At 34.5% G+C, this 15417-nt stretch overlaps 2 protein-coding genes and 2 long non-coding RNA genes across 5 annotated transcripts; 2 read left to right on the top strand and 2 right to left on the bottom strand.

Annotated features, from left to right (window-relative positions):
- The first annotated feature begins 788 nt into the window (after positions 1 to 788).
- Positions 789 to 4836, top strand: LOC112714849 (uncharacterized). Its single transcript, XM_025766530.3, has 2 exons — positions 789 to 1937; positions 4231 to 4836. The coding sequence occupies exons 1-2, from the start codon at positions 1055 to 1057 to the stop codon at positions 4572 to 4574; spliced, it is 1227 nt and encodes a 408-aa protein (XP_025622315.1). The 5' UTR covers positions 789 to 1054; the 3' UTR covers positions 4575 to 4836.
- LOC112714850 (metacaspase-1) lies at positions 4812 to 6637 on the bottom strand. Of its 2 annotated transcripts, none has more exons than XM_025766531.3 (3): positions 5896 to 6637; positions 5328 to 5664; positions 4812 to 5255 (listed from the first exon to the last, which is right to left on the bottom strand). In XM_025766531.3, exons 1-3 carry the CDS (start codon positions 6305 to 6307, stop codon positions 4874 to 4876), a joined length of 1131 nt encoding a protein of 376 aa, XP_025622316.1. In that variant the 5' UTR covers positions 6308 to 6637; the 3' UTR covers positions 4812 to 4873. The 2 variants fall into 2 exon arrangements, with proteins under 2 accessions (XP_025622316.1, XP_025622317.1); XM_025766532.3 differs by having other exon boundaries at positions 5952 to 6567.
- A 1969-nt stretch (positions 6638 to 8606) lies between these two features.
- LOC112718141 (uncharacterized) lies at positions 8607 to 9626 on the bottom strand. Its single transcript, XR_011867049.1, has 2 exons — positions 9202 to 9626; positions 8607 to 9067 (listed from the first exon to the last, which is right to left on the bottom strand). It is a non-coding gene; the product is annotated as an uncharacterized lncRNA (long non-coding RNA).
- A 1165-nt stretch (positions 9627 to 10791) lies between these two features.
- LOC112714848 (uncharacterized) lies at positions 10792 to 14499 on the top strand. Its single transcript, XR_003159375.3, has 5 exons — positions 10792 to 11634; positions 12500 to 12582; positions 12854 to 12918; positions 13030 to 13185; positions 14255 to 14499. It is a non-coding gene; the product is annotated as an uncharacterized lncRNA (long non-coding RNA).
- Positions 14500 to 15417: the final 918 nt, after the last annotated feature.

Genomic DNA, 15417 nt, shown 5'->3' with positions numbered 1-15417 from the left:
TCTTTCCCCTTGCTGCGATTCTTAGTCGAAAAATAACACACAAACGAACAAATCAAGTAGAACCACCTAAATGTGTTTCTTCCATATATGCTTTGTTTTCTGCCGATGTGATTATTGGCCACGCAATCACCCTTCGCCGTCACTGCTAGCGAGAAATCTCTTGTGCATTGCCGTTGTTGACATCGTCAGAACACACGTCCACCTTGTTCTCTGGCGAGTCGCCACTGTTTTTTACTTTTCTGTTGACGGCCTCCACCACTCTCTTTTTCTTTTTCAACAACATCCCCTCCCCGTGGCTTCCCGACTAACAACACCGTTGACGAGACGACGACAATCTCCCTGTCTTGTTGGTGGCGGTGGATGGAGATTCCAATCTAGGACTTCTCGAAATGGGAGCAATACCGTCAATTCCTATCTTATGGCTTTAACTTCTTAGTTTATTTAGGAACAAAATCTCAAATGGTAAAGAGAATGCTCTAGATAAGAGGAAAGATGAAAAATTTAAGTTAGGAGGACTCATCACAAAATGACATTGTTTTAAAGTTTGAAAATTTATCCGTTATTGAATCTTTTTACAAGGAATTTTGTAAGTACTGTAATAAATATATGGACGACACATCAACTTACTCAGTTACATTTTGATTAGACAATTGTACAAAAGAATCTAAATGTCACGTATTTCAATCATAAAAGATGAATCTGCCTTCGAAATAAAAAATCATGGATCTATTTATTTTTTTCTTAAAAAAAAAAAGTAAAAGCATATTGCACGGTCCATATGATCGCTCCATCCATGTCCAAACTTAACCTGTAATAATCATGACAGATTATTTGATTACATTTATAGAAATAAAAAATTTCCTATAAGGTATTAAAAGAGATATTTCCATTATGTGAATAATTAATAATAATAGATAATAATACGTGTTAAAAAATAAGAATGAAGCTCAAACCACACGGTTTCGCAACATTAAAAGCAGGGATGACAAAATAGGTTAAAATGAAGAGAATGATAGCATAGGCCTTGTGCCTTGGTTGCAATTCCAAATTCCAAATGAAGATGGGAAGCAGCAACAACAACAATAAGAAGATGGATTTCTCAGAAGAAACGTTTCCACTTCCACCGCTCCTAATTCGTAACCTAATTGTCTCATTCGTAAACAACGCCGATAAGTCTCTCATACACTACGCCCAAAAATACAAGCTCCTCGAAACGCTGCGTTTTATAATCGTAGGCTTCTACCTTTTCTTCATTCGTTTCGTCCCTTCATTCTTCATCAACTTACTCTACCCTCCACATCAACAACGCAAATACGACGTCGTTTCACTCAATGGCCTTACCAACCCCGATAACAAGAAGCTCCTCGCCTACGACCCCGTCCACAGCAACCAGCTTGCGTGCGATTCACGCTCCCCGGGAAACGACACTCCAATCGGCCGCGCACTCTCTCAGCTTCTCATCAGCGTCAATGATATTCCCGTCAGTTCCAGAAAGTACGAGGTTGTTCGCTCCCTTGCGGATAGGATCATCGACGATAACCACTCCGACGGAGTCCCCTCGCTGCGTGAGGTTAACCGCGTCGTGCTTTCGGCGGCGTTTGAGAGGGCGCTCAGGCAGCTGGAGGCGGCGGTGGCCGAGCTAGGGGACGGTTACGACGACGGGGATTTTCACCGCATGAGGAAGGTTCTCAAGGCGGTGAAGACGGTGGGCATGAGGGTTGCGGGAGCAGGAGTCGCAGCGGGAAGCGGAGAGTCGGGGAATTTGGTTGGGATTCCGGTGGAGAAGCTGGCGGCAGAGGTTTTGTGGATGGGTCAGAAGCTGGCGGCGTGCGGATTCCCTGAGGAAGCTGTGTGGCGGTGGGCGGCGGCGCGTAATTTGGGTTTGCTGGCGCTGACGGCGGACCCGCGTTTGCAGTGTTCTCTGGTCAAACTGACAGGTATTTTCTTCTATTTCTTTAGCTTTTCCTAATTAGATTTTTCTCCTCATTATCGAATATCAACCACTAAATAAATTAATTAATAACGAAAATAAAATACATTCAATTATTTTTCTTATATGGAAAAAGAATATTTAGAGGAATATCTTAATATAAGTTTCTAAGAAAAATTTGGAATAATAGCATATTTTAGTCTTTAATAATGTTAATCAGTAAAATTTATACTCTAATAATAGAATTTGATTAAAGTATTTAATTAAACATTTTTTAGAACTATTTTGAGTGTTACTCAAATAATTATGACTAGGTTTCAGAAAATATAGTATAACAAAACAATTCAACTACAAATCCAAGCTTTTTTTCTATCCAATCCAATCAAGCACGGCTAAACTCAACAAAAACTATTTTCACACTACACCCGTCTTCACATCTTCCTTTTTCTTCTTAGCTTTCCTCCTCTCTGGTCTTCGCGCGTTCTTCTTTCTTTCTCTTTGCATTCTTCCTTTTTCTTATTGGCGTTCCTTCTTATTTTCTTTCCATTTTCATTCTTTTATTGTTATTCCTGTGTTTTTTTCTTTTGCTCTTTTTAGTTGAGCTTTATTTAGATTCAGAAATAAATTTAATGTGTTTTTTTATGATGATGGAATCGTTTTGACTGCTTGTTCAAAATAGAATTAATTTCAGTTTATTTATAAATTAATTGATGTTCATTTGATGCTGCTAATAAGTATTGATCAAATTTTTTGTTTTAAGTAAATTTAATTGAGGTTCATTTGGATTCAGAAATAAATTATATGTGTTTTTGTTGATAATTGAGTTTTTTGACTATTTGTTCAAAACTAAACTAATTTCGGTCCATTTGTGTGTTAGTTGAGATTCAGTTGATATTGCTAAGTTAAGATCAAGTTTTTTATTTCTTAAATAATTTTGGTTCATTTATCAGTTTATTTGAAATTCATTTGGATCCAGAAATAAATTCGATGTATTTTTGTTGATGATTGAGTCTTTTTGACTGTTTATTCAAAACTGAACCAATTGAATGGAATGTAGTGGAATCTAATGTCATTGAATAAAGTAATAATAAATAATTTCATTTTTTTTTTACAAAAAAAATTGGTAGCAAGTAAATCTCAATTAACACACAAATGAATGGAAAGTAGTTTGGATTTGAACAAACAGTTAAAAAAACTCAATCATTAACAAAACACTTGAATTTATTTTTGGATTCAAATGAACATTAATTAAACTAATAAATGGATCAAAAGTACTTAAAGAATAAAAAATTTGGTCAAATACTTATCGGCAGCATCAAGTAAACCTCAATTAACATACAAATGAACCGAACTAAATTAAGAAATAAACCGAAATTATTTAATGATGGCATAAGAGAAAATAAGAATTAATAAAGACGTTAGCAAAATGTTGGTATTATTGGTGATGATATAACGAAAAATGAAGAGAAAAAAAGAAGACACAATATTGGGAAAGAAGAAGAAGAATCTGCGTGTACAAAGAGGGAGGAGGAGGAGGAGGAGAAGAAGAGGGAAAGAAGAACCTATGTGTGCGAATTTAGAAGAAGAAGAAGAAGAAGAAGAAGAAGAAAAAGGTGGAGAGGGAGAAAAAGAAGGAGAAAAAGAAGGAGAAAGATTTTGGATGTAGAGTTTTACTGATATCAAAATAGGCTAAGAACAATATTGGTGTACAAAAAAACATGGAACAGAGAAGAAGCAAGACAATGGGCGTGAATCGTGTGTGAATGTATAATAACCTTTAGAGAGACGGATCTAGTTTTCTTTTGAACAGGGCAACATATCCAATTCCAACTTATTATTCTAGCAATGCCACGTGTATTGTTCTCATCTTCAAAAGATTAATCTGCATATTGGCGTACGTAATTACGTTTTTGCCCCACAAGTCACAACTAGTCGCATTGTTGATATATTATATGACAATCTAGTATTATTCAAGGAGAAAAACCTATAATACCTAAAAATTGTTTTGTAAGCATAATAGTAAGTTAAGCAAGACAATATAGAAATGATTCACGTAACTAAGATGACTCAACATTAGTGCATAAAGTCTCCGTTTTGATAAGTTTTCTTGTAACTATATGTCATTGGAATTTCAATCATAGTGGCCACAAATGGCATCTAGTTGGCTTTTTTTTTCCTCAAGGGGAATCTCCATATTTGGTTTTTATGCTCTCACAAAAATGTAGAAAAGAAGATGATGTTAATAATTTTATGAACATATACATATAATTGATTTGGGGGTTGAATTTGCATGGTTGCAGCATTCTTGTTCAAGGAAGCCAAAAACATGGCGCAAGACGAAATAGATGAAGGCAAAGTGAAGGTATACATGCAAGTGAAGTTCAGGTTGCTACAGTCATGGCTGCCACTGTTGTGTAGAGCCAGCAATGGAACTGATGCCCCAGTTCTAAGTGTTAGTGAGAGGACAGAGTTGGAGAGCGTGTTGGAGTACATCATAGAGAGATTAGAAGCAGAGCAGCAAGAGCAGATTCTCTCTCTTTGGCTGCACTATTTCACACATTCTCCATCTTCTGATTGGCCAAACCTCCAAAATTGCTTTGCTCGTTGGTGCAATGCATCTCGCAAGCAGTTGCTCCTTAATTGAAAATTTTCAACTGGAGATTGAATTTTTTGGGCTACACTATCTACTATTAATGTACATTACTAGCCTGTAGGTTTCTGAGGTTCAATCACCAGGTCTTCTATTTTATTTTATTTATTGTTGCACACACCTCTAATGTAAAAAGGAAGCATACAATTCCCTTATCGTTATCGTTTTTTTTTTTCATTTTTGATGTAAAGTGAACTCTATTATTATTTTTGAGGGCTTAAAACGTCCATAAATTCCAAACTACAGATTTATTACATTACGAAATTATTATTACCTGTGCAACTGTGCTCACATCATGCATCATATTGTGTCCTTTTAATAAAATTGCGCTCATCAATAATAAAGGAACAAAATCTGATCAAACATAAGCTAAGGCTTGAGATGCATATCCCATTGTGTCGACCAATAAGACCAAATTGCCCCTTACTAGCTTCACGGATTGTAGAGCGCATGGCGTTGAGCAAGGCAGCATAAGTCAAGTGAGGAGGCTCCTCTTGCATGGCTCTGATGAAACTGTAGGTGAAGACACCGCTGCTTTCCATGCCGCTAAACGCCGACGTTTCGGCAGCTTTTCCGTCGTCACCACAAGCTGAGATGCAAACTGCTAGTCCTCCCTTTGTGCCTCTGTAACCACCTCTCCGCCTTTTCTTATTCGTCCATACATAATTTCCTTTTCTGTTTAAATTCAAATCGTTAGCGAAACAATAACAGAAAGTCAGAAACAAATACCTAACTAACTTAACTAACCGGTTGGTTGTGCAAATAAATGGGAGATCAAGAACAGTGCCGCTAAAGCTTGCATCAACGATGGCATGGAGTTTGGCACCATGAGGCAAAGGCCTAACAATTGTGGCGTTGATCTGGTCGTCGATTATGTTTCCCTCTCTCTCGTAATCGAGGGGGCATATGGCTTCATCATAGCCGTCGATCTCATCGCCGCTACGATCCACTTCCCTGGCTCCGTGGCCAGAGAAATAGAAGACCAGTGAATCCCCTGCCTGGGAACCTTCCAACAACCACTTCATCGCCTGTACGATGTTCCGTTTTGTTGGGATTCGCATCGGATCCTTCTCTTCTCTGTCATCTGCATATGTATCCATGCACGCACCAAGTTATGCATACCGTATTAACATATAATCGCCATCAAATATAATAAAGAGTTAGAAACTCAAGATGCAGTTAATTTCATTTGAAATTGATAGCTGAGAGTCCTTAGACGACAATTTAGTCAAATCTGTTAAATTATCTAAAAATTCTCAACTATCAATTTTACCGGAAGTTCGCTGCACCTTAATTTATTAGGAGATAAAGATACCGGTGAGCATGAGAATGGAATGAATAGGGAAATCCAAATTGTGAATGAGGAAGTACTTGATGGAGTTGACATCGTTCAAAGAACCGTTAATCCTGTTAGAGCGTTTGGCATAACTGATTCCAATTAAGAGAGCCCTCTTGTTGCCATAGGGAGAAAAAGGAGGTGGTGGTGGCCTAATAAGTGAGTTTTGATGAGATATTGGTACTGCTGCATGGTTAGGGTGATGATTTACATATATAATGGCTGGTGCGTTATTCACCCAATACTGTGGTCGGTTTGGATTGCTATTATTAGCGCTTTTGCAATCACAACACAGTGTGGCAGAATTAAGAGCTCCTAATGGAACTAACATAGGAACTTGCTTCCCACACCCAATGCATTTCTCTATCGCCACTCGTTTAGTACTTTCCATTATAATGTTGACTACATAAACCTCAATGTAACTACTTAAGAAGAAACTGGAAAACAAGTTCAATCTCTTTCAATCATATGCTTTTGGAACTTGTCTAGAATCGGATTCTATATCACTTTCTTTTATTTCTAGTGGACCTGGAACTTACTCATCATCAATCCCCCGGCTTTCATGCATACTTATCACTATTCACTACCATGTTTGGATAAAGTTTCAAGAGAGAATCTAATCAAGTCTACATTGCCGGTGCATCAAGATAAATAGGTATCAATCAAAGAATAATATATTTATAAAAACTCTACATACTTATATCTTGATGAAGATAATTTCATATTTGCATAGGAGGATCTATATTGTTTTATTATTTATTACTTGGTTGTAAAGGGAAGTTGGGGAAAGAGAGAGGTTAGGCCTGGTTTGGTGGTAAATGGCCAATGGTTTCGTGCCTCAATTGCCCCTGGGGATCCATCTGATTCCAGCGTGTTAATTACGTATATGACTACGAAAAATTCATATAATGTACACTAAAATCAATAATTAAAATAAATATATATTAAAATATAAAATATATATTAAAAAAATTAAATTATATATATATTAATATATAAATATATTAATAATTAATTTTAATATATATATATATATATATATATATATATATATATATAGGTCACGTTTCTGGTACCTGTGTCTTTGGTGACTACCGGTGATTATGCATTGACCAAACAATAAAATATTGACAAGTAAAATACGTATATGAAATGCTAAACAATTATTCAAGCACAATGGCCACACTACAAGGATTTATTCACAATAGTCATCATCGATTGTCACAGACTTCAATCAAGTAAAAGATACAAGACCAAAAAGTCAAATCAAATCACAAGAAAGCACAAAAGTATCACACCCCTCAGTAATGCTTTCTAAAGCAGGGCATATCCACCATTTCCTAATTGCTTCGTTGTCACCAGCCTCAACAGCAACTTTGTCAGCATTAAGTTCCTCAACAGCACTTTTGACTTTTGATCTGTAGGCATCAACTCCAATTTCTGAATCCTATTCAGAACTTTTTGGGATCCTGATCAGCTTTGGTATCTCTGGATGAAATTTTGACGATCCTCTAATAATTTTGTAGTATTCATCATCATTGTATGGCTTTTTCAAACACCTTGTGTGCAACTATATTAGAATGGCTTTTCTTTAAATGGATATTTATTCTTGAATGGGAGATATATATGACGCTTTCTATTTTTATTATTGAGATTGTGGTGGTGTTTTTAAATAATGTGGAGAAGTGGTGTATTTTTTTTTATGGATAATCACAAAACTGACAGTTTTGTGTATTTTAATTTTTTTTGTTATACCACAAATCTGAGGGTCAGATTTGTGGTTTATCATTTTTTTTCACAAAACTGACCCACCAATTTGTTTATCCTTTAAAAGAATTTTCAGCTCATGCAAATCTGCGGCTCAGACTTCTCTATTATCCCAAATCTGACCCTAAGTTTTGTTTCCAAAAACAAAACTGAGCCTCTGATTTATGAGTTTCAATTTAAAAAAAAATTATCTCCATATCTATAAAAAACACACCATTTTTCCATAATTGAGTATAACACATTTTAAACTTCCATAACTACAAAAATTAGCCTATATATGAATCATGAAATGTCTTTGTGAGGTACATTTGTATATATACCTTATTTAAAATGAGTTAATAGCTCAAATGGTATATGTTACCACATATATATATATTAGTTTAAAAAAATCATATTTTTATGATAAAGTAATGTCATTTTTATTTATTATTTCAACAACCATGTCATATAAATACTATGTCTTATCATCAATTATATTTTATTTTATATAATCAATTTATTTATAAAAAATATATTTTTTATTTTTTTATTTGTTTGCATTCTATTTATATATTTACATATATTAATGTTATTTTCATTCTTTAGATGTTTGGGACATAAATTTATATTTTTTAATGGGCAATTTACGCAAATAAAATGATTGAAGAAAACGTTTACGCAAATATAACATTGGCAATTTTCAGACGCAAATACAACAAACGCAACTATATATAATCCGCTACACCATGCAGCGAAACTTAATTGCACGTAATCCGCTACAGGGTATCGCGGATTACGTTGAGGGCGGAGTTACTCATAAACCGCTACACCCTGTAGCGGTTTATGACCAAATGCCTTTTATGCATAATCCACTACACCCTGGATTATGAGTATAGTGGTGTTTATATGTTAGGGTTTAAAACCCATGATGCAAAATGCACGAATTGATACAAAATTTTATCGTCATTCGCAGTAACTCGTACAGAAATAATACAGGTATAACTACATAACTAATACAGATATAACTGTCACAAGTCGTTAACCCTAACAGAAAATAAATAAGTCATAATTCATACATGGATAACTGTCAAAAATTAAGAGAGTCGGACGCTAAAGCTTGCATCAACGATGGCATGGAGTTTGGCACCATGAGGCAAAGGCCTAACAATTGTGGCGTTGATCTGGTCGTCGATTATGTTTCCCTCTCTCTCGTAATCGAGGGGGCATATGGCTTCATCATAGCCGTCGATCTCATCGCCGCTACGATCCACTTCCCTGGCTCCGTGGCCAGAGAAATAGAAGACCAGTGAATCCCCTGCTTGGGAACCTTCCAACAACCACTTCATCGCCTGTACGATTTTCCGTTTTGTTGGGATTCGTATCGGATCCTTCTCTTCTCTGTCATCTGCATATGTATCCATGCACGCACCAAGTTATGCATACCGTATTAACATATAATCGCCATCAAATATAATAAAGAGTTAGAAACTCAAGATGCAGTTAATTTCATTTGAAATTGATAACTGAAGTTTGCTGCACCTTAATTTATTAGGAGATAAAGATACCGGTGAGCATGAGAATGGAATGAATAGGAAAATTCAAATTGTGAATGAGGAAGTACTTGATGGAGTTGACATCGTTCAAAAAACCGTTAATCCTGTTAGAGCGTTTGGCATAACTGATTCCAATTAAGAGAGCCCTCTTGTTGCCATAGAGAGAAAAAGGAGGTGGTGGTGGCCTAATAAGTGAGTTTTGATGAGATATTGGTGCTGCTGCATGGTTAGGGTGATGATTTACATATATAATGGCTGGTGCGTTATTCACCCAATACTGTGGTCGGTTTGGATTGTTATTATTAGCGCAGTGTGGCAGAATTAAGAGCTCCTAATGGAACTAACATAGGAACTTGCTTCCCACACCCAATGCATTTCCCTATCGCCACTCGTTTAGTACTTTCCATTATAATGTTGACTACATAAATCTCAATGCAACTACTTAAGAAGAAACTGGAAAACAAGTTCAATCTCTTTTAGTCATATATTATATTATGCTTTTGGAACATGTCTAGAATCGGATTCTATATCACTTCTTTTATTTCTAGTGGACCTGGAACTTACTCATCATCAACCCCCCGGCTATATACATATACTTATCACTTTTCACCACACTACAAGAAAATGGAACATTTGTAACAAAAAATTTGTATCAAATTTAAAATTATTACAAATTATAACTTTTTTGTAACAATAATTAGTTATTGTTACAAAATAAGAATATTTTGTAACAATAAAAAAATTTGTTACAAAACATTTCAATATTTTGTAACAACTTGATTTATTTTGTTACAAATTATGTTGGCTTTCGTATTGAATTGTTGTTTTGTTACAAAATGTTATAATGTTTTGTAACAAATGATTATATTGTTGCAAAAATTCAAAATATTTTGTAACAAAATATCTATTTGTTTCAAAAGCTCTAAATATTTTGTAACAAAAAATTAATTTATCACAAAATACAATATTTTTGTAACAAGTTATTTATTTGTCACAAAATTCAAAGATTTTTTGTAACTAATAAACAAATTTGTTTCAACGTACTAAATATAAGACTTTGTGTAAGATCTAGAAATTTTAGAAGATCTTATTAAGAGCTAATTTAGATGTATTTATCATTAAGTATTTTAATCCCTGAAAATATTTTATTAAAGATAATTGAATCAAATTTTGATTAATTGAGTTTAAAATAATTTAAAGTTTTATCTGATTTTATAATTATCGAATTATTTTCTATATTTAGATTATAAAATTTAACAAATGTAAAATAATAAGAATTTTATACGATTCGATTTAAATAATTGAGATTTCAAAATTTAATACTTATTTTTATAAATAAAGAAAATTAATTATATTATCTTATAATTTCAATTAGAGTATTTAATTTCAAATCAACTAATATTTTGATACAATAAATAATATTTTAAAATAATTTTAAAAATTTAATTAATTTTCAGATAAATTCAAAACCTCCAATTTACCCAAAATTCCTAATTTCACTTTTTGTCCCAAAATTAAATTATAATTTTCAAATTAAATCCAAACCCTAAATTTTACCAAATTATACCCTAACCCCACTCATCTAACCCTAGCCCTCGTTACTCACTCACCCACTGCCAGCCCCTCTCCCCCATATACACATAACACAGCCTCAGAAAACAAAAAGGAAAGAAAAAAAACGGGGATTAAGGGAGACGAGAGAAAGAAGGTTGCGATCGGAGAGGAGAGAGTGCTGCGAGCCAGGGACAATGCGAGGAAGGAGAGGAGCCATCGCGCTCGGCCGCTACCAGCTCCGTCGCATCCTGCGCGGCGCCATTGCTGCCCAGACCGCGTCCGTTTCGTTCAGCCACCGCCGCTGCCGTCATGTGGGTGAGAGGGAGAAGCTGAGAAAGGCTCAGCCACGAGAACCAGAGGCGCGTGAGAGAGGGAAAACGCGATCGACGAAAGGAAGGGAAAAGGGTTTCACCACCGCGGTGTCCTGCCACCACTGCTGCCTCCGATCGGAGCCCTAGCCACCGGAGCCCCTACCGTCACCATTGCATGTGGGAGGAGGAGATGATGTTGCCGATTCTGATTCTGCCCAAGTCACTCATCGTCATTGGAATCATGAACCAGAGGCGGAAGGAGGCGTTCCTCCATCACGAGCCAGCCACCAAGCTATGACCAAATTGGAGACATTGTTTCTATTACCTTCCGTTTTAGTAAGCTTATGAAGAAATTGCTCTGTATCACCTTGCTCTGCAATTGTTTCTGATTCATTTAGTTTTTCAGAGTCATTATTGTCATTGTTCGGCATTACTGCCCTTGTCTAGAGCTATTGAATGTTTTTGCTGCGAGAATATTACTAGAATCGCTGCTGCTGCCACGAATTGGGGATAAAGGGGATTCCTGCGTCAAATCCTGCTATTGCGACATTGAGGTAGGGGGTTCATTTGTAAATTGAAAGCTTTTAAATTAACAATGCCCAAAGATTTTATTGAGTAATGAAAATAACTTATAAATGTTATGTATGGCTAATTGATGAAAGTCAGAATTGTTGGTAATAGTGAATACGATTGATTGTGATAAGATTGATTTGTTGTTGTGTTTTGTTTGAGGATGATTTTTATTGGTTATGTGATTTGATGATGATAAGGGTATGCTTGGAAACTTGGTTGGTAGCTGATGAACTATTATGAACATGTGCTTGATTTCTTAAATGTTTGAGAATGCTGGAAAATTTTGTGTTTAGCTGGTTGTGATAAAGAATTGCCGGAGTTGTGTTTAATTACTGAGTTTTGGCTAATTGAGGTAGGAAATTTTATTTTGAAATTAACTGTAATGCCATGGAAGTCTAGGATTTAATTTATTAGAACTTCTGATTAGGGATATTGTTTTTTATTATCAAAACTTGTGAATATTAGGGCTGTTGATTATTGTTCTGTGTAGTTTTTTTTCTGATTTGTTACTTGTTTTTTTTACTTGTTCTGATTAGTAATTTAGTATTATTGGAACTTCAAATTATTACTTGTTTTTGTTTTTAATTTGTTCTTAATTTAATTGATGCTAGATTGATGCCCAACAAAATTCATTCATAACAATAATTATTTACATGTTCATACCATCGATTGAGTTGTTACTCTTGAGAAACTTAGGGCTAAAGGAATTGAAGTTTTGGCCCTTGTTTGCCATGTCTCCAACGATCAACAGAGAAAGGATTTAATTCAAAAAACTGCACATTGTGTAATTGTGCTGGTTTATACATGTTGTACTAACTTGATTTCATGGGATATTTTTTAATGCAGCTGCCAAGACTCAGAAAAAGGCAAGGGCTGGAAGCGATTTGAGTTTGACAAGGATGCGCCTCTTGAAGATGAGGAAATTGAAGGTTGGACTTGTTTGCCAATTTCATTATTCTAAATAAATTTGCGCAGATTTCTTCATTGCAAATACAATCTGTTTTAATACTATTGTTGTGTGCTTGTTAATGCCACCAATACTTATTAATTTTAATTGTTCATTGCTTAGTCATGGTGATTCTTTTAATTATTGAATGCCAATGATATTTTTTCTTATAAATGATAATGAGTAATGGTTTGGGGTTTGACTTGAAGCCTGAAACTTAATTGAACTGATTGTATTTGCCCACCTATCTGCAGTGGCTGAAGATGATGCTTCCTTGGTCAAGCAAATTGGCCAGAGTTTCTAGTATTCTAAAATAGAGGTATATTCCTCTTCTTATATTTATGCATAGTCAGTTTTGTTCCTTGTTAACATACATGCATCATCTATGTATGGAAGACTAAACATAGATCGAATCCATTTTCTTATCAAGGCAAGAAAGGAGGAACAAATCCAAGCTGCTCATGACAAAGCCATGTTTGGTGCTTCAGCACTTCCACCTCCTACCAGTACTGACAGTGAGTCTGAAAGGGAGAATGAGAAAGAAGTTGATAAAAAAGCTGTTGTTACAAGCCTCTTAAGTGAAACGGTAAGTGATTTCACTGCAGACTTATGTGGATAAGCATGATGAGTCATTTAAGTAATCCTTGTATTTGTGTGTGCATTTGTTGTTGAATAATTTCTCACATTAAGTTGTTATTCCTGCTCTATACTTGCTGTTGGTTGCTGCTGATTTTTCCCCCTCATTACTTGCTTATTGAATGATTGTTAAATTCAATGAAAAAGGAAATGCTGTTGAGTTATTGTTGTTTGTGTTGGAATAGATGATGATTGCTGAACTGAGATTGATTTTATTGATAAATCTGTTGCTGAAATCGTTTAGTTTGACTTGATTGATTTTCTGTTGAGTTAATGGATAAACTGCTATGCCCTTGCTGCTTGCAAGTGTAATGGTTATTGACTTCAATGAGTAGAATGCTGCCTAAATCCAGTACCTTTGTTCATTTTATTATTTTGGGTGCTGTATGATGGGCCATTGATTGCTGTTCTGCTGAGTGCTGCTCTGCTTCTTGCTGGTTGGATTAGTTTTAATTGTTTCCTCATGTTTTCTTGTTGGAATTGGCTTATTTACTTCCTTCCTATGAATTCATTATGATTTTTTGTGTTTTTAACTGTCAAAGAATTCATATGGAATTTGAATTGATTGATTGAAATTGTGAAATAGGCAAATTTACTACTGAAATGCTGCCGAAATTTATTTTAAGCTGTTTTCAATATTCATCTTTGATTCAATTAATTGATTGAGTTGGTATTTAATTGCTTTTGGTTTTCAACTGTTGCTAAGCTCAATTGATTGATTATCCGGCTAAGTGCTTCACTGTTTTTGTTGTTGGAAGCTGGAAGCTTTGGGTTTTGTTATTCACTATTTGGTTGTTGTCCTATTTGGTTGCTCAATTAAACTGCATTGTGTTGTTTGAAAGGGTGCAAGTTGTGAATTGGTTGTGTTTGTTGGAACCGTGGACGGTGAAAATATCCAAGTTTTAGGGGAGATTCTGCCGAAAATTTTCTAAACATTTTGGATAAAACTTAGTGGAAAAATTATAATTAGTGTTATATCTTGTTTCTAACTTTTTTGTTTCGGTTTTTCTTATTTACAGGAGTGCTGAAATGGTGACCATATGCTACCTTGAGGGCTCAAGAATATTTTGATGCATAGAGACACTAATCTATGTTAGAACTTTTATGTTTTGGTTAAACTTTTATGTTAGAACTTTTATGTTTTGGTTGAACTAATCAATGTACTCACTAGCTAATGTTATTTTGTTTCAAGACAATTTTAGCTAAAAGGATCTTGTTTGACTTATGTATGTTTTTGCATATTATATACAAGTAAACTTGCTTATTAAAAGTGTTAATATATTAGTTAATTTAAAAAATAGTTTAGTAAATTATGCATGTAATTTGTAATAAAAAAAGTTGTTACAAAATAATTAATTTGCTTTCGTAATTAAAGAAAAAAAATGTTACAAAATCATGTTACATTTTGTAACAAAATTTTTTGATAGGAAAAAAATTGACTGTCACGAAAAATACCTTCAAGATAAAAAATTGTTACCACTTTTGTAACGGCTTCTGATTTTTTGTATCAGAAAAAATTGTTACAAAATATAGTATTGAATTGTAACAGTTCTATTTTTCGTTACAAAAACTTTTTGTAACGGGACTTACTACAATGAACCCTTTTTTTGTTACAAAAAACTTTTGTTTCAAAATTTCGACGTTTTGTAACAATATTTTTTGTTACAAATACGTCTTTTTCTTTTAGTGCTACCATGTTTGGATAAAGTTTCAAGAGAGAATCTAATCAAGTCTACATTGCCGGTGCATCAAGATAAATAGGTATCAATCAAAGAATAATATATTTATAAAAACTCTACATACAAATATGGTGAAGTCTCTGGTATGGATATATCAAAATATCTATACCTCTGGATCATACGTGTATGAGTCCAATAAGAGACGCGTGTTCGCTATCGATAACCTGCAAAATCACTCCTTTAAAAGAGTGCCACTGCAATAGGATTATTTGTTAATGTGTTATTATTAATGGAATTTTAGGGATAAAATTTTTTGGGCCATGAACTTCGTGGGCTTAAGGAAATTTTGGCCAGTTTGTTGGGGTGAAGAATATAGGAAGAGAACTGTCTATGTTTTAAAACCCATAAGAAAAGGAGAAAAAATATTTTAATGAAATAGGAAGAAAAAAGAAAAATAAGAATGACGTGAAGATCCAATAAAATTAAAAAATAGTGGCATAGTG

This window comes from Arachis hypogaea, chromosome 10 (genome assembly GCF_003086295.3).
Source record: "Arachis hypogaea cultivar Tifrunner chromosome 10, arahy.Tifrunner.gnm2.J5K5, whole genome shotgun sequence".
Lineage (NCBI taxonomy): Eukaryota > Viridiplantae > Streptophyta > Magnoliopsida > Fabales > Fabaceae > Arachis > Arachis hypogaea.
The sequence above is the reverse complement of the archived record's forward strand: the minus strand, read 5'-3'. Positions and strand labels throughout refer to the sequence as shown.